General features: G+C 38.2%; 1 protein-coding gene across 5 annotated transcripts in view; it reads left to right on the top strand.

The window, feature by feature from the left end:
• KIF20B (kinesin family member 20B) overlaps window positions 1-15,977 on the top strand; it is a 75,719-nt gene that overhangs the window by 41,244 nt on the left and 18,498 nt on the right. For all 5 annotated transcript variants that reach the window (XM_012765360.3, XM_012765343.3, XM_012765381.3 and 2 more), the window contains exons 24-26: window positions 7,923-8,048; window positions 9,127-9,254; window positions 11,483-11,638. In XM_012765360.3, the coding sequence (XP_012620814.1) occupies window positions 7,923-8,048; window positions 9,127-9,254; window positions 11,483-11,638 (410 nt within the window). The remainder of the gene's footprint in view (window positions 1-7,922; window positions 8,049-9,126; window positions 9,255-11,482; window positions 11,639-15,977) is intronic.

Genomic DNA, 15,977 nt, shown 5'->3' with positions numbered 1-15,977 from the left:
CTTAAAATTGAGTAATATTCCATTGTAAATATATACCAAATTTTAATAATCCACTCATGAATTGATGGGCACTTGGGTTGTTTCCACATCCTTGCAGTAGTGAATTGTGCTGTCATAAACATTCGGGTGGAGATGTTTTTGTTATAGAATGTCTTATGCTCTTTTGGCTAGAAGCCTAATAATGCCATTGCTGGATTGAATGATATTTCTATTTTTAGCTCTTTGAGGTATCTCCAAATTCTTTTCCACAAAGGTTGCACTAATTTGCAGTCCCACCGGAAGTGTAAGAGTGTTCTGTCTTTCCACATCCACACCAGCATTTGTTGTTTGTGGATTTTTTGATAGAGGCCAATCTGACTGGGGTTAAGGTGATATCTCACTGTGGTTTTGATTTGCATTTCTCTAATGATTAGAGATGTTGAGCACTTTTTTTATATGTTTGCTGGCTATTCTGTCTTCTTTGGAAAAGTTTCTCTTCAATTCCACTGCCCATTACTTGATGGGGTTGTTTGATTTTTTCTTGTTAATTCTTTTGAGTTCTAGATAGATTCTTGTTATCAGACCTTTATCGGAAGTGTAGAGAGCAAATATTTTCTCCCATTCTGTAGGTTGTCTATTTGCTCTAATGATAGTTTCCTTGGCTTTGTGGAAGCTTTTTAATTTGATCAGATCCCATTTATTTATTTTTGCTGCTGCAGTGATTGCTGTGGGAGTCTTTTTCAAGAATTCCTTGCCTAGGCCAATGTCTGAAAGGGTCATCCCAACATCTTCTAGGATTCTTAAGATTTCATGCCTTAGATTTAAGTCTGTTATTGATCTTGAGTGGATTTTTTATGAGAGGTAGGGCTCCAGATTCATTCTTCTGCATGTAGCTATCCAGTTTTCCCAGTACCATTTATTGAAAAGAGATTCTGTTCCCCAATGTATATTTTTGTCTGCTTTATCAAAGATTAGATTACCATATGCAGATGGTTTCATCTCTGGAATCTCAGTCCTGTTTCAAACATCAATGCCTCTGTTCTTGTGCCAGTACCAGGCTGATTTAATGATCATTGCTTTATAGTACAGCTTGAAGTCTGGAAGACTGATGCCTGCCAGTTTGTTCTTTTTTATTTTATTTTATTTTATTTTTATTTTTTTATTTCGGCATATTATGGGGGTACAGATTTTAAGGTTTCAATAAATTCCCATTTCCCTCCCTCCCCCACAAGTCTGAGTCTCCAGCATGACCATCCCCCAGATGGTGCACATCTCACTCATAATATATGTATATACCCGCCCCCCTCTCCCCTCCCACCTGCCCAATACCCTATTACTGTAGTACCTATGTGACCCCTTAGGTGCTGTTCAGTTAATACCAATTTGCTGGTGAGTATATGTGGTGCTTGTTTTTCCATTCTTGGGATACCTCACTTAATACTATGGGTTCCAGCTCTAACCAGGAAAATATAAGATGTGCTATGTCACCATTGTTTCTTAGAGCTGAATAGTACTCCATGGTATACATATACCACATTTTATTAATCCATTCTTGGATTGATGGGCACTTGGGCTGTTTCCACAGCCTTGCTATTATGAATTGTGCTGCTATAAACATTCGAGTGCAGGTGTCTTTTTTGTAGAGTGTCATTGGATCTTTTGGGTAGATGCCCAGCAATGGCATTGCTGGATCAAATGGTAGATTGACTTGTATCGCTTTAAGGTATCTCCACATTGCTCTCCACAGAGGTTGAACTAATTTGCAGTCCCACCAGCAGTGTAGGAGTGTTCCTCTCTCTCCGCATCCACGACAGCATTTGTTATTTGGAGACTTTTTGATAAAGGTCATTCTCACAGGAGTTAAGTGATATCTCATTGTAGTTTTGATTTGCATTTCCCTGATGATTAGAGATGATGAGCATTTTTTCATATGTTTGTTGGCCATTCTTCTGTCTTCTTTAGAAAAGTTTCTGTTCAAGTCCTTTGCCCACTTTTTAATAGGGTTATTTGATTTTTTCCATAATTCTCCCTGTGGAGGTCTTTTACGTCCTTGGCTAAGTATATTCCTAGGTACTTTAATTTCTTTGTTGCTATTGTGAAGGGAATTGAGTCTTTGATTTGGTTCTCAATTAGATTGTTGTTGGCGTATATGAATGCCTCTGATTTCTGTGTATTATTGATTTTGTATCCTGAGACTTTACTAAATTCATTGATCAGTTCCAGGAGTTTCTTGGTTGAATATTTGGGGTTTTCTAGATATAATATCATATCATCAGCAAACAGTGAAAGTTTGATCTCTTCTGCCCCTATTTGGATACCTTTGATTCCATTTTCCTGTCTGATTGCTGTAGCCAAGACTTCCAGCACTATGTTGAACAGAAGTGGAGATAGTGGGCAGCCTTGTCTGGTTCCAGTTCTAAGTGGGAATGCTTTCAATTTTTCCCCATTCAGTATGATGTTGGCTATGGGTCTGTCATATATGGCTTGTATCATTTTTAGGTATGTCCCTTCTATGCCTATTTTCTTAAGTGTTCGTATCATGAAAGGGTGTTGAATTTTCTCAAACGCTGCATCTATTGAAAGAATCATGTGGTCATTGTTTTTGCTTCTGTTTATGTGGTGAATTGCATTTATAGATTTACGTATGTTGAACCATCCCTGCATCCCTGGGATGAAGCACACTTGGTCGTGATGGATTATTTTTTTGATAAGCGTCTGGATTCGGTTAGCTAAGCTTTTGTTGAAAATTTTTGCATCTATATTCATTAGGGATATTGGTCTGTAGTTTTCTTTTTTTGTTGCATCCTTTCCTGGTTTTGGTATCAGAGTAATATTCGCGTCATAAAAGGTGTCGGGGAGGTTTCCGTTCTTCTCGATGTTGTGGAATAGTTTCTGCAAGATAGGTACTAGTTCTTCTTTGTAAGTGTGGTAAAATTCAGGTGTGAAGCCATCTGGACCAGGACTTTTCTTTTTAGGGAGATTTTTAATTGCTGTTTCTATTTCAGCTGTTGAGATTGGTCTGTTCAGGAAATCTATTTCTTCCTGGTTGAGCCTAGGGAGGCTGTGTGTTTCTAGAAATTTGTCCATTTCCTCCACATTTTCCAGTTTGTGTGCATAAAGATTTTTGTAGTATTCATAAATTATATCTTGTATCTCTTTGGGATCAGTTGTGATATCTCCTTTTTTGTTCCTGAGGGAGCTTATTAGAGATTTCTCTTTTCTGCTTTTCGTTAGCTTAGCCAATGGTGTGTCAATTTTGTTTATTTTTTCAAAGAACCAACTTTTTGTTTTATTAATGTCCTGAATAGCTTCCCTGTTTTCAATTTCGTTTAGTTCTGATTTGATCTTGTTGATTTCACTTCTTCTGCTGGGTTAGGGGTTGGTCTGTTCTTCTTTTTCCAGCTCTTTGAGTCATTTCGTTAGATTGTCTATTTGTGATCTTTTTGTGTTTTGGTTATAGGCATTTATGGAGATAAACTTTCCTCTCTGAACTGCTTTAGCTGTGTCCCAGAGGATTTGATAACTTGTCTCTCCATTGTCGTTTTCTTCATAGAATTTTTTTATTTCCATCTTGATTTCTTCATTTATGAAGTAATCATTTAGTAGGAGGTTGTTTAATTTCCACGTTTTTGTGTAGAAATGTGAGTTTCTGTTAGGGTTGATTTCCAGTTTTATTCCACTGTGATCTGAGAAGGTACATGGTATGATTTCTGTTTTTTTAAATTTCTTGAGATTTACTTTGTGTCCTAGGATATGGTGAATCTTAGAGAATTTCCTGTGAGCTGATGAAAAGAACGTATATTCAGTGGATTTTGGGTAGAATGTCCTGTAGATGTCAGTAAGACCCAATTGTTCTAAGATTTTGTTTAAATCCAGTATTTCTTTTTTAATTTTCTGTTTGGAGGATCTGTTTTGTGCCGTCAGTGGGGTGTTGAAATCTCTGGTGATTATGGAGTTGCTATTAATCCATTTGTTTAGATCCAGTAAGGTTTGCTTTATGAATCTGGGTGCACCTAAGTTGGGTCCATATATATTTAAAATTGTTATCTCTTCTTGTTGGACTGTGCCCTTCACCATTATATAATGACCCTCTTTGTCTTTCACTACTTTTGTTGCTTTAAAAACTAAATTGTCTGAAATTAGAACTGCCATGCTAGCCTTCTTTTGGCTTCCACTTGCCTGGAATACTGATCTCCACCCTTTTACTTTTAGTCTATATGCATCTTTGCCGGTTAGATGTGTTTCCTGAAGACAGCATATACTTGGCCTGTATTTTCTTATCCATTCAGCCAGCCTACTCTTTTTTTTTTTTTTTTTTTTTTTTTTTGAGACAGAGTCTCGCTTTGTTGCCCAGGCTAGAGTGAGTGCCGTGGCGTCAGCCTAGCTCACAGCAACCTCAAACTCCGGGGCTCAGCAATCCTACTGCCTCAGCCTCCCGAGTAGCTGGGACTACAGGCATGCACCACCATGCCCGGCTAATTTTTTTATATATATATCAGTTGGCCAATTAATTTCTTTCTATTTATAGTAGAGACGGGGTCTCGCTCTTGCTCAGGTTGGTTTTGAACTCCTGACCTTGAGCAATCCGCCCGCCTTGGCCTCCCAAGAGCTAGGATTACAGGCATGAGCCACAGCGCCCGGCCAAGCCTATGTCTCTTGAGTGGAGAGTTTAAGCCATTCACATTTATTGAGAGAACTGATAGGTAAGGTAGATGACTGTTCATCTGTTGGGTTGGATGTTGTTGCTTTCATTTTTCTCTTGAGTCATTGTATTATCTGGCCTTTAATCTTTGGGTTTTGGTTGTTTTTATATTCGTGAGTTTTTATTATGGTGTTCCATGTGTAACACTGTTTTGACTACTTCTTGTAGGGCTGGTCTTGTCTTGGTAAATTCTGTGAGACTTTGCTTGTCTGAGAATGACTTAATTTCTCCTTCATATATGAAGCTTAGTTTTGCAGGGTATAAGATTCTAGGCTGGGCATTGTTTTGTTTCAGAAGAGTGAGAATGGGGCCCCAGTCTCTCTTTGCTTGTAAAGTCTCATTAGAGAAGTCTGGTGTTATTCGAATTGGCTTTCCCTTGTATGTCACTTGCTTCTTTTGTCTTACAGCTCTTAGAAGGGCCTCTTTAGTTGATACTTTGGTCAGTCTGATGACTGCATGTTGTGACGTCTTCCTGTTTGCGTTGAATCTCCCAGAGGTCCTCTGAGCTTCTTGAAGTTGTATATCAAGATTTTGAGCAAGGCCTGGGAAATTTTCCTCTATTATATCTTCACATAGCTTGTCCAACCCATGAGTATTGTCTTCTTCCCCTTCTGGTAACCCTATGACCCTCACATTAGGTTTCTTCACATAATCCCACATCTCTTGTAGGCTTTGCTCTTTTCTCTTGTTTCTCTGCTCTATCTCTGTGATGGTTTTATTTAGTTGGAGGTTGTTATCTTCAATCTCTGAGATTCTTTCTTCTGTTTGATCTACCCTGTTCTTGACACTTTCCACTGTATTTTGTAGTTCACTGAATTGATTCTTCATTTCCAGGAATTTGGTTAAACTTTTCTTCATTGTGTCTATTTCTTTAGTGAACTTTTGTTCTAGGTCCTGGAGGCTTTTTGTGGTTTCTTTGTTTTGGTTATTGAGTTGTTGTTGCAGGTCGGTGAGTGTTCTTATGATCCACATACGAAACTTCTTTTCTGTCATTTTGGTTGCCTAATTTGGGTTGGTGTCCATTTCTAGGGGGCTGGTGCTCCTCTTTGGGGGTGTGTTTTCCGTTTGGTTCTTCATAATTCCTGAGTTCCTTCGCTGATTTCTTCCCATGTCGATCAGTTGTTGTTTCTTTCCTTTAGGTTTTTGTTTGGAAATTCACACACCTTGTTTAGTTTCTGAACCGTTAGGTGGTGTCTGTGGGTGAAATTGGACCACTCCCTGTATAATGAGTCAGTGGGTGGCGTGAAAAGGCTGTGCAGGATGCTGTCCCTGTCAGTAGGTCGCGCTTGCTTGCAGGAACAGGCTATGCTGTTGATTTTGTGTACTGTTATCAGCTCTTGTTTTGGGCAGAGCTGGTTGGGAAAGCCTGCCCTCAGGCACCACCAATGCCGTTAGCAGGGGTCAAAGTTCTGTGCTTCCAGGAAAAGCTGTAAGGGGCTGGAATGGTCCTGCTCAGCCAGAAAGTCTGGGTGTGGGGGTGGGGCTGTCTGAGACCCGCAGTCTGGAGCGTGCCTCGCTTCTTTCCACCCTCCCCAACTCCGCAGCTACTCCTGGGCCTTTGCCAGCAGGCCAGACCACACGCCACCAGGCCTCCCCGGACTGTGATGCTGGCGGGGAGGTTCCCTGCGCAGGAAGGCCACCTGCGCTAAGCGTACAGCCTCCTTTTGGGAGGAGGGTTGCCCTCTAGGACGCTGATCTGCCCCTGAAGGCACATATACCTAGGTAGGCTGTTCACGTATATCCCTCCTGTGCCCCGGGCAATGCTAGCCCTCGGTGCACAGGATCTGGTCTGCAGGTTGGACCTCTGGGTCCCAGATTTCAAACTGTATCCCCACCAGGGAGAGGAGTTCCAGTCCCAATTCACCCACAGGGAGCCCAAGCTGGGTCTATGTCTCTCAGCCTCTGAGTCGGCTCCGTTCTCCTGGGAACACCGTGCTAGCAGCACCTGGGAGGGCTGGCGGGTAGGGAGCTCACAGTCTGAGTTCCCCTGAGTCAGCTGTAGGGTCCCAAAAGGGAAGGTCCCGTTCCCTGGAGGTGCCTCCCGCTGGTGGCTATATTGTCTCTCTGGGCAGCCGGGAGTAGGGTCGGTGGAGGGGAGAAGAAGGCAATATGGCGTCTGCCCCCTGGCTTGGGTCTGTGCACACAGAGGTGCAGGGAGGGAGTTGGGAGCCTGGTGCCGTGTCTGCTACAGGCTCACTGCTAGCTTGCGGCGGCTGTCTCTGGGCTGGTGTCCGCAGGTCTCTCCACCCGCTGGGGAGCCCACCAGCAGTCCCAAATACAGGGGAGGGGAAAGGTGAATTATCCACCTACCCTTCCCGCTGGTCTCCGGGCTGCTCCGGTGGTCTCAGCCTCCAGTTCTCCTCCGCAGTCTCCTCCCGTGGAGTCTCCTGGGGTCTCAGGTACCCCTCCTTCCATCCCTCGTTCGCTGTATGCTTGTCTTCTTGCTTCTTTTTTTCTAATTTTTGCTAGAATCTGTCTTTTCTGCAGAGACACTCTGTTTGGCAGTGTTCCTCGTCCGCCATCTTGATCCTTCCCCCCCAGTTTGTTCTTTTTAAATTAAGATTGCTTTGTCTATAGGAGGTCTTTTTTGGTTCCATACTAAGTGAAGAATTATTTTTTCTAGATTTGTAAAGAATGATGATAGTACTTTGATGGGGCTTGCATTTATTCTGTAGATCATTTCATTCATTTATTTTTGCAATCATCAAGCATCCATCTGTACACCAAATCTATATCTATATCTACATATTTTTTTGAGACAAATTGCCCTGTTATCCAGGCCAGAATGTAGTGTTGTGATCATAGCTCACTTGAACCTCAAACTCCTGGGCTCAAATGATCCTCCTGCCTCAGCCTCCTAAGTAGCTGGGACTACACGTGTGCACCACCATGCCTGGCTAGTTTTTCTATTTTTTATAGAGATGGGGTCTCGCTCTTGCTCAGGCTGGTCTCAAACTCCTGACCTCAAGCAATCCTCCTGACTCGACCTCCCAGAGTGCTAGGATTATAGGCATGAGCTACAATGCCTGTCTCCAAATATATATTTAATGCTTCATAAGTACCAGTATTGTTCTTGGCATTGAGCATATATTAGTAACAGTGGACAAGACAAAGTTTCTCCCTATGTGGAGCTCATATTCTAGTACAGTTAATAAAAATGCATTTTAATTTTAGAAGAAATTAAGAAAAATTGGATATCTAGATATTACTAATTTTTAAAATGTTCTCCCCAAACTTTTAGATCTAAGTGTTAAAGAGAAAATAATTGAAGGCATGCGAATGACACTGGAAGAACAAGAACAAACTCAGGTAGAACAAGATCAAATGCTTGAAGCTAAATTAGAGGAAATTGAAAGACTGTTCACAGGTAAAACAAGTGTAGTTACATTTCTCAAAACATATTCTTTGATTTTTCTTTATTTTCCTAGATTTCTTCCCTTTTTAAAATAGCATAGTATTTATAATTCATAATAGAAAAGCATTTGGTGTGTTTTTTCAATGTCTTGTCACTTGTCATTTTCTACTGTGATGAAAACTTTTATCAAAGTAAAATCACATGTAGTAAAGAAGGAATAAGGACACTCCATGATAACTTATGAATTATAAATTGCAAATTATGGGTGATAACTTGCAATGTTCCAAAGATGTTAAGAATAAGTCTTTAACTGAGTTTCACCTCTGTCAAGCTTTTAGCCTTATCTTGTATTATATATAAACTGACATATGTAATTTCTTAATGCATTTCTTAATGCATAAGAAATGCAATGTCTTGCCCATTCTACAAGAATCACACATAGCTTGATTATTAGTAAATAAGTGTTATATTTTTTCACATACAGTAGAAAATCTCTGATGGCATTCTGAAGGCAATGAAATCAGAGTATTTATTGAGATAAACATACAAGATATAATATAACCTTAGTGGTATACTTGTGCTGACTCAGTCTAATTTTCTCATCTGTAACATGGTTAATGATAATAATGCCATGTATAATCTTATTGTTAGGAAGATCAGATGAGATGATAAATATAAGAATTCTGTGTAAACCCTAAAACTGTATTTTGGTGGGTGAAATTGTGTTGATGATAATGATGTTAATGATGATGAGTACATACTTTTCTAGCCACTATTATGGACATGTTATAACTCTTTTCTGAGAACTGTTTTAAGTTTCTTATATAATTAATAAGGTTTATATGAATTTATACTATATACTTTGGACACTATTCATTAGGTTCTTGAGAGATCTGTGTAGTTCCTGTTCACTAAGAATTTGGTAAGAACTCTTAAAAGTTCAGCTGTGGAATCTTCTGGTTCCATCTTGGTCTATGTTCTTCTTTTTCTGGGCTCTTCTGATTTATGTTTGTATCTCCTATCACATAAATTTCTACTTGGTTTAACTTTTGCATGTGCTTTTAAAAATAATTTTATGTCTTCAAATCAGAATTGGAAAAATGGAAGGAAAAATGTAAAGATCTGGAAACTAAAAGTGATCAAAAGTCAAATAAAGAACTTGAGGACAACACTGACATACTTAGTAAAAAGCTCAGTAATCTTCAAGAGGAGTTGCAGGTATGATTTTATCTATGTATCTATTTGTGTTTCTATGTATGTATGTATCTATCCATCCATATCTTCATTATAGTTCTAATGAGAGAATTCAGTATTTTATTTTATTTTATTTTTTTTTTTTTGAGACAGAGTCTCGCTTTCTTGCCTAGGCTAGAGTGAGTGCCGTGGCGTCAGCCTAGCTCACAGCAACCTCAAACTCCTGGGCTCAAGCGATCCTCCTGCCTCAGCCTCCCGAGTAGCTGGGACTACAGGCATGCGCCACCATGCCCAGCTGATTTTTATATTATATATATATTAGTTGGCCAATTAATTTCTTTCTATTTTTATGGTAGAAACAGGGTCTCGCTCAGGCTGGTTTTGAACTCCTGACCTTGAGCAATCCGCCCGCCTCGGCCTCCCAGAGTGCTAGGATTACAGGCGTGAGCCACCGCGCCCGGCCCCAGTATTTTATTTTTTGTAATTAATTTAGATATAAGTGAAATAATACCTGAGAGATATTAATATATAGATACAGTATTTCAGTGTACATAATAATAACATGGACAGGAAATTACAAACTAGTGCCAATAAAAATGCAGTGATTGGGTCCTCAATATTATGTTTTACAGATTTAATTCTTAAACCCCCACTTCCGATGTCTTTGTACCCATTTTTCTACTCCTTAGCCTTTTTACTGATCAAATACTGCTGTGGAGAAAATGATCATCAGGATAATTATTTTGATTATTCTAAATAATCTCTTCAAAGTTTAATTATTAAATTGGAATAGAATTATATATATGACCACTGGAATACATATGAAACTATGTAGAATACAACAAATGGTAGCTTCATTCTTCATGGGATTTACCAAGTACTATTTAGAATTTTGTACATTTTATTAGAAGTGGCATTCACAATTGCAGTTTTGGGATTGAAGGAAACATAATGGTTTTGGAAAGTCGGCTGCATCTAAACTACTTCTTAAATTCAGGCTGTATATAATCAGATATTGAAAACAATTAGGAAAATATTTTCTTTGTAATAGTTATATATTCTAGAATTTATCCTTTTCATTGTGAAAGTTCAGAAGCACCTAGAATACTCCATTAATTATGAAAAACAATATGTCAACCATATTGAGAATGTTAATATTAAGAAGTCTTGCTCACGCTGAGGTGGCTGGGAGGCTGAGGTGGATGGATTGCTCAAGGTCAGGGGTTCAAAACCAGCCTGAGCAAGAGCAAGACCTCATCTCTACTAAAAAATAGAAAGAAATTAATTGGCCAACTAAAAATATATAGAAAAAATTTGCCGAGTATGGTGGTGCATGCCTATAGTACCATCTACTCGGGAGGCTGAAGGAGAAGGATTTGAGCCCAGGAGTTTGAAGTTGCTGTGAGCTAGGCAGATGCCACCATACTCTAGCCAGGGCGACACTCTAGCCAGGGCGTGAGACTCTGTCTCAGAAAAAAAAAAAAAAAAAGTCTTAATGTATTGCACATTATAATCACATTGTCTTAGGTTACAAACTTTGTAATCCTGAAACGGACTGACATAGTTTATCTAGTACAGTGGTTTTAGAAGTTTTTAAAGTGGTATTACTGTTTTTGTTTCAAATGAAGTTTTACTTGGCTTTTGAATATATAAAATTAGAAGCTTCTGAACCCAAAGGATCTATAGAACCAGTTTGAATATTACCAGTCAACTGTATTCTGTGTCTAGCTGTTCTGAATGTTCCTTTAATAAATGTTTGTCCTGTTGCACAAGTTATTCTTTATCTGACATCCTTTGTAGCCAGGAATATTCTATTTTTGGAACCATACAGTTAGAAATGACCACCACAAACCAAGTCTTTTTTTTTCCCCTGGCATTCAGGAAGACTTGAGACACTTAACTCTTTCAGAAATTTAAGTTGTATATTTCTTCTTAAGTTCACTGATAAAAGTACTTAAACGTGATTTATAGCAAAATAAAGTTTATATAGGAAATACTGTTTATGAAAGCAAACCAGCTAATGTTTATTTTTATAACCTGAAATAAACTCTAATCTTGTTGTTATTTTAAAGAAAAACACTTATTTTAAAGTTTTTATCTTTTTTCTTTTTTTTCCAAATCACTTCTCTCCTGAGAATATTTTAAAGTTTTTAAAAAGGTGAAGTGATGGACTATATCAAAATGTTGTAATAACAGGTTTATTGGCTACTTCTTAGGCATTCTCTAATAATTTGTACCATTTATACATATAGGAGTCTGAACAGAAATATAAAGCTGATAAAAAGAAATGGTTAGAAGAAAAAATGATGCTTATCACTCAAGCAAAAGAAGCAGAAAATCTGCGAAACAAAGAGATGAAAAAATATGCTGAAGACAGGGAGCGTTGTTTAAAGCAACAGAATGAAGTGGTAACAAATATATCTTTGATGTATATTGCCTGCTTTTCTTGGTTGGTTAAATTTATTTCTGGAATCCTGATCAGTCTCTGTGGTTGCCTGTTTTGTTTTTTAAAGGCAGGTTGTCTATTTGTATGATAACTTTTCTGTCCCAGTTTATCTTGATATTCATTTATGTTCTTGTTTTAACTTTTCAGTCCATTTAGCATGTTTGGAAAATACCTACTTGCCTTTCAATATCTAGATGCCGAAGTTAAAAATCTCTTCCTTTTGACTGCTGCGGAGTTTTCCCTTTTATTTGAAAACTTTCTGCAGTTTGAACTGCAGATTTTAACATGATGTGTGCATTTTATCTCATAAGCCAATTTTATTGGGCTTTTTGTTAAAGTCAACTAAATAGTTTCTAGAAGACTTTACCTATATAATACAAATGATGTTATATTGATTAGTTATAGTTCTATAACTCTTGTAATGATTCTACCTTAGCCTGTTTTTATCCTTTCTGTTTGATTTATTTTATTTATTTTGGTGACAGGGTCTTGCTCTGTTGCCCAAGCTATGGTGCAGTGGCATCATCATAGCTCACTGCATCCTCAAACTGATGAGCTCAAGCAATCCTTCTGCCTCAATCTTCTGAGTAGCTGGGACTATGGGTGTGCACCACCATGCCTGCCTAATTTTTTTTTACTTTTTGTAGGGGCCATTACCCAGGCTTGTCTCTAACTCTTGGCTTCATGCAATCCTCTCATGGGGCTTCCCAGAGTGTTGGGATTACAGGTGTGAGACACTGCTCCCAGCCTTTTTCTCCTGTGTAATTGACACTTAGTCTATTTGACATGCAGTGTTTTCCATCAGAAAAAAGAGGTTAAAATCATCATTCATCCTAGGAAAACTGTTGAGCAACAAATAAACATTGTTTTTAAATGAAAAACCAGTTCTCTATTTACAATAATTGTAACCTGGCAATATCATATTATCATCTGTTGCCTTTGTCTTTTTTTAGGAGTGGACTTTGATAACTGTTAAATTTTTCTTTCTTTTTTTGAGACAGAGTCTCACTTTGTTGCCCAAGCTAGAGTGAGTGCCGTGGCGTCAGCCTAGCTCACAGCTACCTCAAACTCCTGGGCTGAAGCAATCCTCCTGCCAGCCTCCCAAGTAGCTAGGACTACAGGCATGCGCCACCATGGCTGGCTAATTTTTTGTATATATATATTAGTTGGCCAATTAATTTCTTTCTATTTATAGTAGAGACAGGGTCTTGCTCTTGCTCAGGCTGGTTTCGAACTCCTGACCTCAAGCAGTCCTCCCGCCTCGGCCTGCCAGAGTGCTAGGATTACAGGCGTGAGCCACCACACCCGGCCTAAATTTTTCTATAAAAACTAGAAAGTTGATTTTCAGTAAATTAAGTATTGTTTTCCCACTCTTTTTCACTCCAGCTTTAAAGCTTCTTTCAACATTGAATATTGGATAAAGTTGGCCAATTTTTATTAAAATGAGTCTTTTGTGGGCTAAACTTTCCAGTTTACTTACTAAACTCCAGGCCATGCATGTATTCTACTCCAGACATCATGCTCTTTTCCTTTAACGTACTAAATTTTTTTTTCCCACTAGATAATTTAGACACTCCATCTTCCAGAAAAACAATGTTCACTTACCCCCAATTGTATAAGATGCTGGGGAGCATCTATTGCCTTTGTAGATGTTTTTGTTTTGATGCTTGAGTGAAGTGGAAGTCAATACAGAGCAGTATACTGGCCATGTCCCTGGGCAAGCGGACATAGCTAGAAAAGGACAGCTGTGCAGTAGCCCTTAAGCCCCTCAATGATGTATCTATGGACAGGTGGCATTTAATTGTGCACTATTTATAGTCTTGGAAAAGTGGAAGCCACATTTCAGGGAAAGCCCTTTGTTGAAGTTTCTCTCCTTTCTGAAGGAGGAGGATCTACTACTACTACTAAGTGCTCTGCCTTTGTGTTACTTGGTATAAACAAACTTCCTTTGCTCCTGTTAAAAAAGAGTTTACCTTCTTATTTTAAAGTCATTTTATTTACAGAAAAGTTACAAAACTAATACAGAGAACTCCTGTATATCTGTCACCCAACTTCTGACGTTAGCATCTTATGCAACAACAGTGCAATGATCAGAACCGATTAAATGTTATCATAAGACTGTTAGCTAAATTTTGGACTTTATTAGAATATCAGCAGTTTTCCCTCTAATGTCGTCTTTTGGGTCCAGAATTTATTTGTAGGTACTATTAATACATTTCATTTAGTTGTCATGTTTGCCTAGAGTCTTGACTCTTTTATTTTGGTCATATGCCAAATCTTGTGAGATACTTGTCATTACCACAGCTCTGCAATGGATGTTTCATTTTATGTGCTAACTCCTTGTGATTGGAGGTACTTCCAGGAAGTGTTGGGTTCGATGCATCTGTCTTAACAGGAAAGGTTGCTCCTGGTTTTCTGTTCTTGTCCTACAGCCTATCAAACCTTCCTGACCAATAGAAAGAGGAAAGAGGGAGAATCAAAACTGAAGGCTGTCATCGTTGCTTCAGTTCCAAACCCCCAGGAACGGGTGAAGGGTATTTTCTTTTCTTAGTTAGTGGCCTCTCTGGCAACAATGCCAAGAAGTAAACCCACTTTGAGTTTTTAATCCTAGGGAAAGCTAGCTTGCTCCTTTCTCTCATGTTTTTTTATAATCATACCTAGGTGGTGTTTGTGTCTGCTATATTTAAGAAACAAATTTTTTATTTTTAAAGCTTTTTTAAATTGCAACATATAACATGAAAAATAAAACATATAGTTTAGTGAGTTATTTATTATAAAACCAGCACCCACTTAACTAATATGAATTTCAAGAAATAGAGCTTTGCCAACACCCCAGAAGCTCTCTCTTCTGCCTCTTTCCCAAAGGTAATAGTAATTCCATCTTTCAATGTTAGACTTTAGTTTTGTCCATTTTTAATTTTGTATAAATGGAAGCATATATATATATACACACATATACACACACACACACATACATATATATGTGTGTGTGTGTGTCTGTGCCGGACTTCTTTCACTCAGTATTATATGTGAGAATCATCCATGTTGTTGCCTATACCTGGAGTTAGTTTTCATTGCTGAATATTTCAGTGTATGAATGTAACGCTGTTTATCCATTTTAATGTTGAAGATATGTGGGTAGTTTCTTGTTTTTGACTGTTAATGGGTAAATTCTATAAACATTTTTTATACATTGCTCTTGATACACATAATGTCCAAAAAGAGAATTGCTAGATAATAGGGTATGTATATGTGAAACTCTAGTAGCATGCTGACATAATTTTCAAAGTAGTTGTACCCATTTGCACTTCAACTATTATAGTATTAGAGGCTCTATAAATTCTCACCAAAATAAGTCATTGTCAGTCATGTTTTATGGTTTTAATGTGCTTTTCCCTGATTACTAATAAGATTGAAGATTGTTGCATTTGTTTATTGGCTGTGCCTATACAAGTCCCCTTGCCTGTTTTTCTATTGGATTGTCTAACTTTTCTTATTTATTTGTAGAAGTTCTTTATACTTTTTTGGATTAGAGTCCTTTGTAATGCGTTGCAAGTACCTTCTTTCAATCTCTAGTTTGATTTTTCACACTTACTGCCTTTTTATGAATAAAAGTTCTGAAATTTATCATAATTTTCCCAATCTTTTCCTATATGAGCCCCAAGGACCTATTATAGTCTATTATGTTAGTTCCTGAAAGTGTTAACGTTTTACTTTTTCTATTTAGATCTTAGAATTAATTTTTTGGGCTGGTGTGAGATAGGGGTTAAGGCTCTTTTTGTTTGTTTGTTTCAATGTGGATTACCAATTGACCTGGTAGTACTTTTTATTTTTATTTATTTATTTTTTTTGCTCTTTTTTATTTCAGCATATTATGAGGGTACAAATGTTAAGGTTATGTATATTGCCCTTCCTTCCCCTCCCCTCTCGAGTCAGAGCTTCAAGTGTGTCCATTCCCCAGATGGTGTGCATTGTACTCATTATGTATGTATATACCCATCCCCTCCTCCCCACTCCCATCTGCCCAACACCTGATAAATGTTATTCCTATATGTCCACTTAGGTGTTGATCAGTGAGACCAATTTGCTGGTGAGTACGTGTGGTGCTTATTTTTCCATTCTTGGGATATTTCACTTGGTAGAATGGGTTCCAGCTCTATCCAGGAAAATACAAGAGGTGCTATATCACTGTTGTTTCTTATAGCTGAATAGTACTCCATGGTATACATATACCACATTTTATTAATCTACTCATGTATTGATGGGTACTTGGGTTGTTTCCACGTCTTTGCAATTGCGAA

The sequence above is a fragment of the Microcebus murinus genome, chromosome 14, assembly GCF_040939455.1.
Source record: "Microcebus murinus isolate Inina chromosome 14, M.murinus_Inina_mat1.0, whole genome shotgun sequence".
Taxonomy (NCBI): domain Eukaryota; kingdom Metazoa; phylum Chordata; class Mammalia; order Primates; family Cheirogaleidae; genus Microcebus; species Microcebus murinus.
This window is presented reverse-complemented; position numbering and strand designations above follow the sequence as displayed.